The 16,270-nt window shown below is 59.7% G+C and overlaps 2 protein-coding genes across 3 annotated transcripts in view; one reads left to right on the top strand and one right to left on the bottom strand.

Annotated features, from left to right (window-relative positions):
• Positions 1 to 12,967, top strand: part of MYO7B (myosin VIIB) — a 71,840-nt gene extending 58,873 nt beyond the window's left edge. The window contains exons 30-46 of the mRNA XM_047772621.1: positions 2,804 to 2,921; positions 3,017 to 3,143; positions 4,149 to 4,315; positions 5,294 to 5,475; positions 6,303 to 6,433; positions 6,657 to 6,814; positions 7,000 to 7,153; positions 7,602 to 7,757; positions 8,669 to 8,774; positions 9,574 to 9,687; positions 9,923 to 10,010; positions 10,447 to 10,553; positions 11,049 to 11,234; positions 11,465 to 11,581; positions 11,772 to 11,855; positions 12,049 to 12,168; positions 12,613 to 12,967. Of these exons, the coding sequence (XP_047628577.1) occupies positions 2,804 to 2,921; positions 3,017 to 3,143; positions 4,149 to 4,315; positions 5,294 to 5,475; positions 6,303 to 6,433; positions 6,657 to 6,814; positions 7,000 to 7,153; positions 7,602 to 7,757; positions 8,669 to 8,774; positions 9,574 to 9,687; positions 9,923 to 10,010; positions 10,447 to 10,553; positions 11,049 to 11,234; positions 11,465 to 11,581; positions 11,772 to 11,855; positions 12,049 to 12,168; positions 12,613 to 12,711 (2,214 nt within the window). The 3' untranslated portion in view covers positions 12,712 to 12,967. The remainder of the gene's footprint in view (positions 1 to 2,803; positions 2,922 to 3,016; positions 3,144 to 4,148; positions 4,316 to 5,293; positions 5,476 to 6,302; positions 6,434 to 6,656; positions 6,815 to 6,999; positions 7,154 to 7,601; positions 7,758 to 8,668; positions 8,775 to 9,573; positions 9,688 to 9,922; positions 10,011 to 10,446; positions 10,554 to 11,048; positions 11,235 to 11,464; positions 11,582 to 11,771; positions 11,856 to 12,048; positions 12,169 to 12,612) is intronic.
• Positions 12,968 to 13,541: 574 nt separating this feature from the next.
• Positions 13,542 to 16,270, bottom strand: part of LIMS2 (LIM zinc finger domain containing 2) — a 37,568-nt gene continuing 34,839 nt past the window's right edge. For both annotated transcript variants that reach the window (XM_047772618.1, XM_047772617.1), the window contains 4 exons: positions 15,764 to 15,856; positions 15,130 to 15,178; positions 14,903 to 14,978; positions 13,542 to 14,303 (listed from right to left, as the gene is read on the bottom strand). In XM_047772618.1, coding sequence (XP_047628574.1) covers positions 14,156 to 14,303; positions 14,903 to 14,978; positions 15,130 to 15,178; positions 15,764 to 15,856 — 366 coding nt within the window. In that variant the 3' untranslated portion in view covers positions 13,542 to 14,155. The remainder of the gene's footprint in view (positions 14,304 to 14,902; positions 14,979 to 15,129; positions 15,179 to 15,763; positions 15,857 to 16,270) is intronic.

Below are 16,270 nucleotides of genomic sequence, written 5' to 3'. Positions count from 1 at the left end.
TCCCCACAGGGTTGTCCCAAACCTGCCCCTCTGTTAGAGCCTCCTTCCTCCTAGGGCTTTGCCCTGAGGGTGCAGAGGCATCTGTGGGCCTGTTGCAGCTGCTGCAGGAGAGCTGTGCATGGGAGGGGCTGGTTACTGAGGATAAAAACCCTCTGGTAAATGCCTCCCCCGCTTCAGTTATCCCTGTGGCACTGGGGGCCAAGAAAGAACAGCACAGGCAGTGGGAAATAAGAAGGCAACGTGATGCCTGTTTGTCAGGGGTTGATAAACCCCAGAGGAGTGGTTCAGGCAGCAAGGGCCATCCAAGTTCAGAGAAGGGCAGGAAGGCTGACCAAGCGACATACTCTCCATTCTGTCCATGCAAAAGGAGGTACTTGAAGTGGACAAGGGTCCTATGTGCCTGCATGGGGGAAATGCTGCTTGTCCTGTCCTGCTCTTAGGGAGTTACATCACGCAGCCCTCAGAAAAGCCTTGGAGAAGTTCCGCAGGAGAGGGAGTTCCCGTTGTGGCTCAGCAGAAATGAACCTGACTAGCATCCATGAGGATGCAGGTTCGATCCCTGGCCTCACTCAGTGGGTTAAGGATATGGCATTGCCATGAGCTGTGGTACAGGTTGCAGACACGGCTCAGATCCCAAGTTGCTATGACTGTGACGTAGGCTGGCAGCTACAGCTCTGATTGGACCGATAGCTGGGAACTTCCATATGTGTGGCCCTAAAAAAGCAAAAAAAAAAAAAAAAAGTTCTGTAGGAGAGAAGTCTGGTTGTTTACCCCAATTTCCCCAAACAAGCTTGACCACAAGACAGTTGCTAGCGTCCCTTAGGAATAATCCTTGGATAGGAATTTGGGGAAGCAAATTCTGTTGGTTGTTTTTAGTGTTTCTCAGCCCAAGCGGATGTGTTTACAGGGGAGAGACCAAGGACTTTTTAGGGCTAGTATGAGATGGAAAGGAACCAGAGGCACACATGACTCTAGATAAGTGAGAAGTGGCTTCATGATTTGGGAACGGGGAGTTGGGTGAGGGTAGAGAATTAGGAAATTTACCCCACCACTTTTTTCTAAAGTGAATATAGTTCACAGATCTTTTTTTTTTTTTTCTCATCAAACACCTAAAACTTGTACATTGCCAAATCAATCAGAAAATGCAAACAAACATTGGAGTTCCTGCTGTGGCACAGTGGGTCAGCTCAGGTCACTGCAGAGGTGCAAGTTCGATCCCTGGCCCAGCAGAATGGATTAAAGGATCTGGCATTGCCACAGCTACGACGCAGCTTGCAGCTGTGGCACAGATTCAATCCCTGGCCAGGGAACTTCCATATGCTGCAGGTGCAGCTATAAAAAAGAAAAAGAAAATACAGACGAATACAAAGAAAAAAGGGAAATCACAATAATATCACATCAAGAGCTCATCACTTTTAACTGTGTGATACATATCCTAGACTGCTTTATTCACATGTACACAACTGAGATATGCATATGATTGGAGCCAGAGAAATACGCCTTTTTAAAAAATAGAAAGAGAATCATCCTTAGACAACTTTCACCCCAATTCTTCCCATTACTGAATAGTTTGAGGCCCTGTTTCCGTGCCATTAAGTACTGACCTGTTTTTAAGGGCTGCAGAGTACTGTATTTGTGGGTTATAATTTACTTCACTGCTTTCTATTGATGAATGTTAATATCCTTCTCCATTTTTTACTGTTAAAACAAGATGGAGTGTCTGCTATGGCTCAGCAGGTTAAGAATCCGACGTAATATCTGTGAGGATGCCAGTTCGATCCCAGGCCTCGCTCAGCAGGTTAAGGATCTGGTGTTGCCACAAGCTGCAGTGCAGGTCACAGATGCAGCTTGGATCCAGCTGTGGTGTAGGCTGGCAGCTGTAGCTCCGATTCCACTGACCCCTAGCCCAGTAACTTCCATATAACTGCAGGCGCAGCCTTAAAAAAAAAAAGAAAAAAAAAACAACAACAAGGTGAACCTAGTTGTAAATACAGTTTTATACACTTGATGGCTGTTTCATCAGGATCAATTTCTAGAAAAGGGACTTCAGAGTGTGTGAATGAATGTTCTAAAATCTTTACCATAGTGCTGCAAGGTAACAAATTGTATCAATTTACATCCCCCAACCCCCCCAGTCCAGTATATGAATGTTACCCAACCACCTTTTAAAGTAGGAGCAGGAGAAATAACATTTTGTTCAACAAACTCTAACAGGAAAGCTCAGCCATGAGCACAGAGCAGTGGAGATGGGAGGTAAAGGCGAAGGAAGAGGGAGGAAGACAAGACGCAACTAGGGTGGAGGCAGGGGGGTGGGGTGGTGTTTGAAGTGAAAGTGCCTGAGCCTCCCAAATGTGCAGAGGGAGGGCTCCAAAGAGGGACAGAGCTGGGCCCCGGAAGCACACAGACACACACACTACAGCAGGCCTCAGGCATAGAGCAGGGTGCAGCCCCACGATGCTTGTGCTGGTGAGATCCAGCTGGGAGCCCACAAACAGCCATAGATGGAAGCGCACTGACGGGTGCCCGCAGGCACCCGCACGTGCCCTTCACGGTCTTCCAGGCTGATGCAGTGCGAAAGCATCAGGAGCTCTGATGTTAAAGAGGGGGATGCCTTCCTCCCTTCTCAAAACCACCAGTGAGGGGTCCTCCCCAGCCCACCAGAGCCTCCCACCCAGCCCTCGCCCGCACTGGCCTGGCTTTAGGCAGAGGCTTCCTGGAATAATCCAGTAAATAAGCACCCAGGGCACTAGATGAGCAGGGGAATGACGAGTGATGGAGTTAACATATCCTGTCCTCCACTCAGGCACCATATACCCAGAAGCGGGCCACACCACTGGCCGTACAAGAGCAGGTGGTGGACACCGCCTGCCTGCAGTGGCCACTGCTCTTCTCCCGTCTCTTTGAAGTCACCACACTCTCAGGTAATGGTGTCTGATGGGAGTGAGAGGGTGTGGGCCCCCCCACCCCATCCTGGGAGGGCCAGCCCAGGCTTCACACCCAGGTCTCCTTCATCCAGGCCCCCGACTGCCCAAGACTCATCTGATCCTGGCTGTTAACTGGAAGGGGCTGTACTTCCTGGACCAGAAGGAGAAAATGCTCCTAGAGCTCTCTTTCCTAGAGATCATGAGTCTGATCACCAACAGGTAGGTGCCCTGAGGGAAGGTGCCCCAAAATCTCAGTCCTTGGTGCTCCGGGAGAGACAGGGAGAGGAGGAGGCACTTAGTCCCTGGGAGCCAGGCTGGTTCACACAGTTCCCACATGCAGCAACCTGGAGCCAGCACTGCCCCATTAGGCACCATGTCTCTACATCACCTGTTGCCCTCTCAAGCTTCTCTTTAGACCCCAGCACCCCTGGAAAGAGGCATGTAACTTGCAGCCTTGGAGATGTATGTTCATGTACAGGCTGCTTCCCTTCTCATGGGCAGGAACTGCTCACAGGGAACCATCTGGAGAGGGAACAAGGGACAGGGCTATGCGTGTAGGGCACAGAGCAACCCTGTGCAGCCTTGCACCCTGGGTGGGGCCCTCCATGGTTCTCATCTACAGAGAAGTTCTCCATGCCCTTTGGGAAGGCCTGCCTGTGACATGCCAGAGCCCCCCTTGGTTAAAGCACACCCCAATGTGGCACGACCCCTGTGATCACATCAGAATGTACAGGGCACATGTAGCCACCTCTTACTGAGGCTGACCATGCTGACCACTGTCCTCTATGCCAGTAAGGCCCACAGCTTCCCCCCTGCCCTGAGTCTGCAGGTGAATACACTGAGGCACGCAGAGGCTCCACCAAGCTCACCCAGGCTGGTGCCCCATCTCAGCACCACCATTCTGGGCAGTGCCCCCGTGGTGGCCCTGCACACTGGCCACCACATTGCCTGCCCAGAGCTGACCCCGCAAACCAGGGCTTGGCACTACCACTGCCTTTAAAGTCCGTGGCACCCTGACCTTTGGCTCACCTGCCTGCACACAGAGCAGGGTCCGGGGCTGAGGCAGACCCTCCCTCAGCCCCTGTCCCCTGCCATGGCTCTGGACAAGCCTTTGGGTTTCCTCATCTATAACTCGGGAGGGTCACCCATCTGAGGCTGTCGAGGGGCTGATGCAGGGGGAGGGTGGAGGAGGACCCTGTTCATGCTGCACCCTCTTCCCCTCAGGGAGGCCCGAGGTGGGCAGAGGCTGGTGCTCTCCACACTGCACGAAGAGGAATACGAATTCCAGTCCCCCAGCAGCGTGGCCATTGCTGAGCTGGTGGCCCTGTTTCTGGAGGGCTTGAAGGAGAGGTCCGTTTTCACCATGGCTCTGCAGGACAGGAAGGCCACAGGTGCCTGGCCAGGCGGGGAGGGGGCCTGGTGAAGGGTGGCTCATGGGCCAGTGGGAGGGCCGCTTGCTTGTGTGGAGTCCCAGTGCTCACATGGTAGGCAGGGCACATGGACTTGAGCAGAGAGAGCCCCAAATCCCTTGGGGGGGCAGCTGCAGGACTTCTGCAAAATGAGGGGATGCAGGGTGGCCAAAGTGAAGCTCATAGAGGGCTGTGCTACTGCCAGAAGCAAAGGAAGGGCCACCACCCTCCCTCTGTAGAGGGCAAACAGCCCAGGCCACCAGCCCGGGTCTTGCACACCATCCCCACAGCCACCCTGTTGTCCCAGTTTGCAGACAAAGCCTAGAGGCTCAGAGAAGGGATGCAGCTTGGGGGTGGGGAGGGGGCGAGCCCTGGCAGACAATTTTTCAGCCACAGCTTCCCGGGTGCCCCTGGAAATCAGGCTCCAGAGGTAGGGGTTTGGGGACGGGGCTGAGCATAGGGTCTCAGCTGCAGTAAGGAGCAGGGTGTCAGCCCTGCATGGCATCGCTGTTACCCGTTCTAGCCTTACAACTGCCACGGAAGGGAGGGAGTGTTTTCTCCATTTTGCAGTGGAGGAAACAGACTCAGAGAGGTCCCCTAAACCCTGAGCAGGCGTGGTGACTGCCAGCTGGTATTATGCCCCCTCTGTCCATCCGCCTCCTGCCTCACAGGCCATGTCGTGGTCAGGCCTCTGAGCAGGTCTCCCAGCTCTGCCCACTCCAGGCTCTGTGCCTGTCCAGCCCCCTCCTGTGGCACCCAAGTGCCTGAGCTTGGGGAGTCCCAGCCCCACTCACACTCAGGGTGGCCTTGGGCCCACTGCTTTGCATCTCAGTCTCCCCACCCATCCCAAGAGACAGCCCCCAGAATGCCAGCATGGCCTCTGGCCTTTGCTGAGCCCTTGGTAAGTGGCGGCTTCTCTGCCCCTGTGTGTGTATGTGTCTGTGTGACCCTGATTTGTAGATGACGTCACTTTCCTGCCCTTCAAGAAGGGGGACTTACTGATCCTGACAAAGAAGCAGGGGCTGCTGGCCTCTGAGGACTGGACCCTGGCCCAGAATGACAGGACAGGCAAGACGGGGCTGGTGCCCACAGCCTGCCTCTATGCCATCCCAACGGTCACCAAGCCCTCGGCACAGCTGCTGGTAACTCACATGCTCACCCGCCTTCAGCCAGACACCATGGGCACTGGGGCAAGAGGCTGAGAAGCCTGGCCTGGGGTCCTAGCTCAGGGGCCTGGGCCCCACCTCACGGAGAGCCTGGGCATTACATCAGCTCTGCCAGCCCCATCATCCCTCTGGGTCAACAGAGGGACCCAGATAGATGATGAGGCCTGGCACAGCACTTGGCACTTAATAGGTACACCATCAATGGACCTGCCTTTTATCTCTCTCACCAGGGAGTTCCCTGGGAATGACCCCATCCTTGCTTCAGCATCATTTAAACACTGATCTAAGGGGCCTCGAATCTCTCTTCCCCTGACAACCACCCAGCCCAGGCCCCAAGACCTGCCCTGCAGGGAGACACAACAGACAAGCAAGCCCTCCAGCATGCATATATCAAGTGCCAGCTGTGTGTCCTGCGCCTGCAGCACAGGACAGAACAAAGCAGTATCCCTGCCCTCAAAGAGCACTTGGATAAATGACAGCTTGATGTCAAGTGTGCCAAGTGCCACCGAGAAGCAGCACTGTTGTTATGGGAGCAAATCAGAGGGTGGGCTTGCCCTGTCCAGGAAGGTGTCCCTGGGGGATTGACGTTTGTGCCCAGGTCTGAAGGAGATGGGGGTGCCAGGCTGGCAGGGCCAGGTAAGAGATGTCCCTGAGGAGAGGTGCCTGGTCCTGGGTCACACAGCAGGCAGCACATGTGGGGTGGCCCCCTCCCAGGTCTCTGAGGCAACCGTGTTTGGTGGAGCCCATGGGTGGGGCCTTGTGGGAGGGGCCTCTTGGACACCCACAGGCCCCTGCCCCTACAGAGCTTGCTCGCCATGTCACCTGAGAAGCGGAAGGTAGCAGCCCAGGAGGGGAGGCTGGCAGAGCCACCGCCCGAGGAGCAGCCTGAGGAGAAGCTGCACACCCTGGAGGAATTCTCCTACGAGTTTTTTAGGTGCGCGCCCAGCCCACCTCCACGCCCCACCCCAACCAGTCCCTGGGTGCTCCCTGGAGGCTGGGAGGCCATGAAGGCAGGTGCAGTGCCCACCTGGCCTTCTGGGGCAGGGAGGGGACCTGCACAGAGACCATCCCCAGAGCCCGGGGCCATCTCCCCGCTGTGTGCACATGGCAGGCAATGGGGAGAGGACAGGCATAAGGAAGGCCTCCTTCCCTGACAGGGCCCCAGAGAAGGAGACACTCAGCAGAGCCATGCTCCCCATGGCCCGAACCCGGGGCCACCTGTGGGCCCACTCACCTGAGCCGCTGCGGCAGCCCCTGCTCAAGCGCGTCCATGCCAACGCTGAGCTGCGAGATGTCGCCTGTCAGATCTTCATCGATATCCTTTCCGTGCCAGCCCGCCCCAGCCCCATGCCCTGCCTGTCTGTAGGCACAGTCTCCTCAGCTGCCCGGGTCCCACAGAACATAGGGTGGAGGGCTGGTCCTGGGTCAGTGTGGGGCCTGGGTCAGGGATCAGGTCAGGGACCCACCACCCCACCAGCACGTTCTCCTTGACGGCTGCACCCATCCTCAGGTACATGGGCGACTACCCTTCTCGACAGGCCTGGACCTCCCTGGAGCTCACCGACCAGATCTTCTCGTTGGCGCTCCAGGATGCAGCCCTGCAGGATGAGGTCTACTGCCAGATCCTGAAGCAGCTGACGCACAATACCAAGAGGTCTGTAGGGGGATGGGGCCCCTCCACTCTCGCTCCAGCCCCCCAAGGCTTTCCCATTGTTCAGAGGGGGAGGCAGGCCCTCGAAGTAACAGTGGAAGTGTTGGAACATAGAGTGTCCTACTGACTTCCTGGGCTGGTCCGAGCAGTTGAGGGGAAACAGACTTGCCCAGGGCCCTGCCTCTGCTACCCTCACTCCTTTGTCACCTGGGCAGGCCCTGGTCTCTCTAAACCTTCGTGTCTTCCTCCACAAAATGGCCTTGATAGAACCCCCTCCCCTTCTCATGGGCGGGAAGGCCTTGGTGGCATTGGGCAGCAGGGCAGTGGCCTCCTTGCCCAGGGCCTCAGGGGACCTCAGCTGACGTGATAAATCTGAAAAATCCCATCAGGCTGGCTGGCCCGGGCCTCCAGGAGGGGCCCCTCCTGGGCTAAGCAGCACTGCCACCCCCAGGTACAGCGAGGAGCGGGGCTGGCAGCTGCTATGGCTCTGCACCGGCCTCTTCCCGCCCAGCAAGGCGCTGCTGCCCCACGCCCAGAAGTTCATAGACACTCGGAGAAGGAAGGTGCTAGCCCCCGACTGTAGCCGCCGGATCCAGCGGGTACTGAGGTGAGCCTGCCGGCTCCTAGGCTCACAGGAATGTTGGCCTGGGGTTGCCGAGGCCCCCTACTGGCCCTCCAGGAGCCTGTGGTCCAGCGGGGACATGCACCACTCAGCCAGACTCTGCTTCCTCCCCAGAAGCTGGCATCAGTTTGGGGAGGCAGGGCCTCCCCAGCAGCCAGGGAGGAAGACGGAAAGTGAGGCCCACAAGGGTTTTGGGGAGGCCTAGGTGGTCAGTGAATGTTTCTGCCTATGATCTCCCCCTACCCTCACAGCTGCCTGACTAGGGCAGAGAGGGAACTGCTTAGAGGCCAGAGGGTGACCTCGATGGCCCAAGCCACCCATGTCCCCACCTAGCCCAGCCCAGAGTGGTTGAGCTCAGACATGTGCCTGCCTGCCCATCCTGCCAGTTTTTCCTTGCCTCTGCATGCCCTCCCCACCATTCCCCACCCTCCGCAATGGTTGGCCCAGCCTGGTCCCCTATGGCTGTGGGACAGGGTAGGTGGCCTGTGAACAGCAATGACAGTGAGTGACAGCTTGGATCATGGTGGGAAAGGTGGGTCCCACCCCCTTCCTAATGTCCAGCTGTGTGAGAAGGAATACAGCCCACCCTGCCTGCTGGCACCCCACCCAGGAGCCCTGGCCAGCCTGGGTCCCCTCCCCATGGTGTACTGGCCTCTTGACCTCAGAACCTCGACACCTGGGAGATGAGGCTGGGCTGGTCTTGGCCACCTCCTCTGGGCCATGTGCCAAGCACCCTGGGCAGGGCAACCCCCCCACCCTCTGCAGCCTGCCCTCCCCGGTGGTCTCCAGGAGTTTTGTTTGGTACCTGGTGCATAGCTCAGCATAAGGGCTGGTGTCTGGCACTGGGCCTGGGTCGGGTGGCAGGTGTCACATGCAGTGTGCACCGTCTGCTCCAGAATGGGGCCCCGGAAGCAGCCCCCACACCACGTGGAAGTGGAGGCCGTGGAGCAGAACATCTCCCGAATCTGCCACAAGATCTACCTGCCCAACAACACAAACGAGGTGAGCCCCGGACCCAGGGACTCAGGGCCTGCAGCCCAGAGCAAGTTCCCTCCCCATGGGCCACCCGAGGTCAGCCAGATGCCACCTGCCACCGCTGTTTTGACCTAGAGCGGAGAGTCTCACCTTCATTGCTCTCCTAGCCCTGCCCTGTCTCCCCTGAAACTTCCGCTTCGCCCTCATTGGTGCCCAGCAGACACGAACTAGTGCCAGGGGCAGGGCTGGCCTCAGGAAGCTGTAGTGCAGTGGGGACATCCCAAAGGTTTGGCAGGCATAGGAGAGAAGAGGCCAGAAGGCTGGGCAACAAGGCTGAGTCCCAGGGCCTGGGGGCCCCTTCAGGCTTCTGACTCAGCCCTGAGGCACAGCAACCAGAGCCTGCCATCAAATGTGCCTGTGGATGGAGCCTGGTTGGCTGCTGGGGATGGTGGAGGGGACAGGTGGGAGGCAGGAGAGCACCAGGACCCAGCTGTGACAAAGTGGCAGCAGCAGCTCAAGGGTACCTCCCCAAGCAGACCATGACCTCATCAGGTCTGGAGATAGCAGGGCCCATAATGGAAAGCACCCATGGTCTGGCTACAAGCTCTCAGAACAAGTTCAAAAGGCTGGGGGCCTCATGGGACCCCCCACGACAACAAGGCCTGGGACGCAAGAGCACATGCATCTGGCCAGTTTCCTAGAGGGGATCTCTTGCCCTTCTCGGGCCAGGACATCCCCAGCCACAGCCAGCAGCAGTGCCAGGCTACTGAGGGTCATCCTGGGCTGAATTGTGTCTTGAGATGGTCTGTGATGCCCCTCTGCTCAGATGCTGGAGGTGGGCACCAACGCCCGGGTGCGAGATGTCTGTGAGAGCATTGCCACCAGGCTGCAGCTTGCCTCCTGGGAGGGTTGCAGCCTCTTCATCAAGATCTCAGACAAGGTGGGTGGCCCAGCAGGTCAGGGGCCAGGAGAGAGGGTGGGGGTGGTGAGGGGTGGTGGGTGCTTCCACTTGTGCCAAGCCAGGCCCCTTGTGGCACACAGGCTGTGGGGACGAAGGCGGGTGGAGTCACAGAGCCCACAGCAGCCCAACTCCTCCCGGGGCAGTGCAACACCTGGCCTCCCTCCCTGGCTACCGCCCACCTCCATGCCTCCCTGTTCCTCCTCTCCTGGCCCAGGTCATCAGCCAGAAGGAGGGAGACTTCTTCTTTGACTCTTTGCGACAAGTGTCTGACTGGGTGAAGAAGAACAAGCCTCAGAAAGAAGGTGAGGGGAGGGCTCTGTGGGGCAGGCGGGGCCAGGAAGGAGGGGTGCTTCTGGGATTTGAAGGAGAGTGGGTTGGAAGACCCCCTGGAACCTCCTGCATGGCCGATGCCCATTCATTCATTCATTCATGTTCCCTGGGTCATGGCCCTGGGATAGGCCTAGATCACATGGCAGGACTGCAGGGTGATGCAGGGCGTATAGGGGTGGAGGGAGTGCAGGCAGCCTGACCCCACGGAGAGGTCCAGGAACACTCCTGGAGAAGGTGGCCTGTCCACTCATCTTAAAGGATGAAGAAGAGCTGGGGGTCTGGGAGGAAGAGGTGAGGAGGCTTTCCTACAGGGGAGGCTGTGGTAGCAAACACAGCAGTAAGGGTACAGGGGCCTCGGAGCTTACTGGGCCAGAGACAGGCATGGTGCTAACTGCTGCCCCTGCCCAGGGGCCCGGGTGACACTCCCCTACCAGGTGTACTTCATGCGGAAACTGTGGCTCAACGTGGCCCCGGGGAAAGACGTGAATGCAGACACCATACTCCATTACCATCAGGTACCCGGGCAGCCCCTGCTGGTGGGTGGTAGGTCCACCCTCACCCCATCCCACACCTGCCCTGAGAGTGGAGGAGGCAGCATGGCTACCTTGCCCTGGGGCCCCCACCTCCAACCCGGGGCCTCATGGTGAGCTGGCTGAGCCCCTGAGAGTTCTGGGGCTGGGAGTAGAGGGACAGAAGCATCTGGGGTCAGTGGCCTAACAGCACCTGCAACACCCCTGCAGGGGAGGGGAAGGGAAGGGGAAGAAAGAGGGGAGGGGGAGGGTCCCACAACCCCTGGAGCACTGGCCTTGCCCTGAAGGGGCAAAGCAGGCAGCCTCCACAGAAGATGGGCCCCCACTCAGTCATCTTCCCGCTTCTGGAAACCTTACCCTGAGGACCTTAGCTTCATGGGCTCAGTCTCTGGGATGGGGGTGGCCTACCACCTGAGCGTGAGGTGGGGGTGGGCAGGGTATGGGACAGCAGCCTAAGGCCCCAGCATGTCCTTCACCCAGGAGCTGCCCAAGTACCTGCGCGGGTTCCACAAGTGTTCACAAGAGGATGCCGTCCACCTGGCAGGCCTCATCTACAAGGCCCAGTTTGCTGATGACCGATCCCAGCTAGCCAGTATCCCCAAGATCCTGAGGGAGCTCGTGCCCGAGAACTTCACACGTGTGATGTCCTCAGAGGAGTGGAAAAAGGTTCTTGGCAAGGGCTGGGGAGAGGGCCCTGGGCTGCTGCCCCGACAGACCCCCCCCCCAGGTGGGCCATGGTGGGCGGACAGGGTCTGCTGTAGCTCCCCACCCCACGCCGCCCATGGCCTCGGGCACCAGCCGCTGCTGCTCTGGGCTGGGACCGCGGAGCCTCCCGTGGAGGCCTCGGTGGGGCACTGGCCTCCACTCAGGCCCTCACTGGCCCTCGCCTCCCCCAGAGCATCCTCCTGGCCTATGACAAGCACAGGGACAAGACAGTGGAGGAGGCCAAGGTGGCCTTCCTGAAGTGGATCTGCCGGTGGCCCACATTCGGGTCTGCCTTCTTCGAGGTGAAGGTAGGCCACCCCAGGCCCAGCTGTCCTGGCCGAGCTGGACCTACCAGCTCTGGCCCCAAACACACAACCCGGGCAGGGCCAGTGGCCAGGTCTGGGGAGCACGTGTGCCTGTGTGTGCGTGCATGTGTCTCGGGAAGGTGCCCACGTGGCCTCCCAGGCCAGGCTGTGATCGCTGTGACCCCCTTCCCAGCAAACTTCGGAGCCCTCCTACCCGGACATCGTCCTCATCGCCATCAACCGGCACGGGGTCCTGCTCATCCACCCCAAGACCAAGGTAGCAGCAGGGCGAGGGCGGGGCTGGGGAGGCCGCTGGGGTCCTGGTGCCCCTCACAGGAGGGGAGGCCCTCCGGCCTCCCCACACGTGGCCCATATCTGCAGGACTGCGGGCAGCAGCTCAGACTTGGGGACCCTGGGCACCTGGGGTTTCAGCTGGCTCCCACCCACCCCCCAATTCACTGTGCCCCCAGGACCTACTCACCACCTACCCCTTCACCAAGATCGCCAGCTGGAGCAGCGGCAGCACCTACTTCCACATGGTGCTGGGGAGCCTGGGCCGGGGCAGCCGCCTGCTGTGTGAGACCTCACTGGTGAGGCCTGGGGACCTGCTGGGGGTGCTGGGTCCCTACCTGCAGCCCAGACGCAAAGGACCCAGAGCTCCCGATACTGGGTTTCCCCCACCCTGACCTCCCACAGTCGCTGGGCGAGTTGCTCACTAGGAGGCCCCAGCCCCCCGTGCCCAGCACAGGTTAGGCCAGGCTGGGTCAGCAGAGGCCTGGAAGGAGGTGCAGTGAGGAAGGGCTGGGCATGTCACCTAGGCATGGTGGCCAGGCCTGGCAGCAGGGCCCCTGTGGTCCTGGGCCACTCTGGGATGGGAAGGGGACTCGGGGCCCAGCCGTAGGAACCCCGCTTCTCTCTTCACTGCCCTGCCCAGTGTGTCACTGAGGCGGAAGTTGCCCCCCTCCCTAAGCCTTGGTCCAAGCCCCACTTAACTGAACCACTCAGATCCTGACCCCACCCTTCCCCCGATGCAGGGCTACAAGATGGACGACCTGCTGACCTCATATGTGCAGACATTGATGAGTGCTGTGAACAAGCAGCGGGGCTCCAGGGCCCCCCCAGCCAACCCATAGCAGCAGGGGCTCTCTTGTCCACTCAGCCACCCTCCCCAATCGGGGGGTCCTAGTGACACTTCCCTAGGGCCCTTCACTCGGCCCAGGGCCTGCCCTCTGCAGGCAGCCTTACATGTTGCTCTCTCCCCAGAACACCACCCCCCAACACCCCTGGGCACCTGGGGGGCCTCCCCCAGGTGCTGTGAGGGCCAAAGGAGGGAGCCCAGGACAGGCCTCCAGGCCAGCGGGTAGATGGCAGAGAGGATGTTCAATAAAAGTCCACGCAGCAATGGGGAGTGTGTCGGTGGGCAGCAAGTCCGGGAGACAGTGGGCAGCAAAGGGTTCTTTCCAGAAAAATCAAATTGACTCGTCCAGGGACATGGGTGGCAGCTCCATTCTCGGGAAATGACTCTCTTCCCTCTTTCCTTCTACCCGCCTTTCCGCTTCTCAGACTTGGGGCAGTGCTTCCTATGGGGCTCTCCACACACCTTTCCTCCTTCCCTGAAGGGCACTGGGACACAGGCTGCTGCCAGGAGGGTCTGCTGGAGGCAGCTGCTGCCCAGACAGAGGGCACAGCTGGAGGCAGGCCTTGGAGGCCAAGGTTCACCCCACAGCCCTGTTGGAGCCTGTCCCCTGACTCCACCACCAGGCCTGCCTTCAGGATGGAGGGCTTCTGCCAGCCTTGTGTCCAGGCCCAGGTGGCAGACTGGCGCTGGAACACCTGTCCTGCCGAGGGAGTAAGTGTTCGACGAGCCTGAGGCAGCATGTCCACAGCAGCCGCCCCCTCACCTCCTTCCCCCCTCTACCTACCGCCCCCCCCACCATGCCACAAACCACACAGGCCTCGGGGGTCGTGTAAAGAAGCCTTCATTCATTGTGCAAGTGTGAGTCGGATGCCAGGTCCCGTGCTGTCCTCTCTGGAGAGCAGGGATGTACCCCCACAGAGCCCACCACCTCCTGGCCCCAGGCTGCATAGGGAGAGTGAGCACGTGCCCTGGCAGCAGGTTGAGCACGTGGTCGTGGGACAGACAAGCTGCCGGGGTGGCTGCCTGGCTGGGTGCCACACCCATGCCACGTGCACATGTGGGGCCCCCTGCAGGGGGGAGGCTGGCTAAGCTGTCACAGAGAATATGAGCCACGAAGCCGCCCATGGGGATGGAACAGGTCAGGACAGGCTGGGCTAGGTAACCCCGGCCCCAGTTTGCTTCTTGGGTTGGAGCTGTGGATGCAGACCTTGTCGCAGGCTCACCACATCCAGTGCCCTAACCCGGGGCTGCAGGAAGGAGGGAGAGGAAGGATGCCTGGGTAGGAGGTGGGGGTGAGGGACCAGAAGGAGGAGGAGGGATGCTGAGCAGAGAGACGGGGAGAGGGGAGATGAAGAGGCTACATATACAGGATGCTGGTGGGGAGCAAAGCCGCCTGCAGAAGCGTTGCTGTCTGGAGCAGGACATGGGCAGGTGGCCTCTCAGGCAGAGTGGAGGCCTGAGGACTTGGGCTGTGCCCTGCGGGCCACCAGCTCCGACAGCTTCTTCAGCCGCTTCTTCAGCTCCAGCGGGAACTTCTCATAGCACCTCTTACACACGGGCTTCATGTCGAACTCCACAAACTTGTTCCTAGGGATGGGGGGCCGTGGTCAGGAGAGCTGGGGTTTCCTCTGACCCCAGTACCCAGCTCACCGCCTCCCCACCAATGGGCCAGGCCCTATGGATGACCTTCTGACCAGAGGTCATGGTAGACAAGGAGATGGGCCTCCAGGCCTCCCTTCTGGCCTAGAGACTTCTCCTGAATGCTGACACCCAGAACCTTCCATGGCTCCCTGGTGTCCTTGAAAACCAGGCTGCACCTCATGGCTCCAGCTGTCCTGCCCCCCCGGCCTCCTAGATGAGGTCTGGCTCCTTTGCTCTGAGTGTGCTGTTCCCTGAGCTGGAGTGCCCTGCTCTCCCCAGAACCTAGCGTCTTCTGGGTGCTGGAAAGTTGTGTGACTTCCTTTCACTGTGCCTGGGGGATCTGCCTCCTCAGGGCTGGGACTGAGCCTGCACCCACTGCATCCCCAAAGCCTGATCACAGCTGGCGTTCAGGAAGGCCCCATGAAGGGAAGAGCCCATGGAAAGCCAGCCTCCAACCTGAGCCCCAGCCCAGTCTCCAAGAGAAGGGACGGGACTCTGTGCAGGCCCCACCTCTCACCCCACCCCCCCATGCCAGCACCACTTACTTCAGGGTGAGCCGGCTGTTGCAGGTGGAACAGGAGAAGCAGTTCACACACCAGGCCTTGTTGAGGGCTGATACCACTGTGGGAGCAGAGGCAGGCTGAGTGGGCCCCTCCCAGCCCAGCCACGTGCCCAGCTGTACACAGTGAGGGCGAGCTGGGCATGCAGCTGTGGGACCTATAGCCCAGACATAGGGGGCCAGGGGAGGGCCAAGGGGACAGAGGGGCCTTACCATCACCCTCGATCACGTGGCTACAGTTGTAGCAGACGTCCCCAAAGAGCTGTGGACAAAGTAGGTGTTAAACACACTTGCAGGCATGGGTGTACCCTGGGGCCAGGGCCAAGGGCGTGGCCCCCCCACTCCACCCAAAGGGCAGCTGTCCCCATCGGCCTGGGCCTCCTGAGCCCCTCCTGCCAGGACACAGCTTCAGAACTGAATCACCCCCCTTGGGAAGACGGCAGGTTGGCCTTGCTGCCCCTCAGGTCCCTTTGCTCCCACCAGTGTCCTGAGAAGTGTGGCCAGAGCAGTAACCCTGTCTGCTGGATCAGAGCAGTGGAGCGGCTTTGCCAGGCATGGTGGGAGGAAGGCAGATGGTGGCATATGTCACCCCAGGACTCCACACTTGTCATCTCATTCAGTCCTCAGAGCAGGCCTGAGCCCCAAGGCACATTTCTCAAAAGGGGACCCTGAGGCTAGGAGGGCTGCCCAGGTCCCGAGACCCTGAGCTCACAGGGCTGGCCTCAGCACCCACCACATGGTCTCCCGAGGGCTGCCCCCCACCCTCTCCTGCCACTCCCAGGGCAGCCTTCCTAGCCTGCCTCCCTGTGGGCTCCCCATGGCCCCTCCAACCTGCCCCAGGCCATACCTGGTTGTAGTGGGTCTCACAGTAGGCCAGGCCTTTCTTCTCGTAGTGTCGGTGCCCCAGAAATGGCTTCTCACACTTGGCACAGACAAAATGCTGGGAGGAGAGGGAGCGGGTAGCATCAGGGCTGGGGTGACCTCCCCCCAGAGACAGCCAGGAGGAGGAGGCTTCAGCAGGCTCACAGGAGGGCTGTGGGGCCAATACCTCCATGGACTGCCCCTGGTCAGCAGACCCCACTCCTTCCTTGATTTCTGGGGACACAGGGCCTGCTCCCCAGCTCAGCACCCTCAGCCCTGGTGTCAGGTGCTGGCGAGGTACCTGTGGCATGAAAGGCACCTCTGTTCCTAGCACAGCACTGCCTGGGAGGGCTCCTCCTGTCTGCCTCCCTTGGACACATCTACAAGGCCAGGGTTCCTGGACACGTCTTTCCATTCACAGAGGCTCAGTGTGTGACTTCACCCTCCCCCCGGGGGGCTGGGGTCCAGGGGCTGCATCAAGGACCCAAGGCAG

This window comes from Phacochoerus africanus, chromosome 3 (assembly GCF_016906955.1).
Source record: "Phacochoerus africanus isolate WHEZ1 chromosome 3, ROS_Pafr_v1, whole genome shotgun sequence".
In the NCBI taxonomy this organism is placed as follows: domain Eukaryota; kingdom Metazoa; phylum Chordata; class Mammalia; order Artiodactyla; family Suidae; genus Phacochoerus; species Phacochoerus africanus.
Note: the sequence above shows the minus strand (reverse complement) of the source record. Positions and strands in the feature narration are given on the sequence as shown.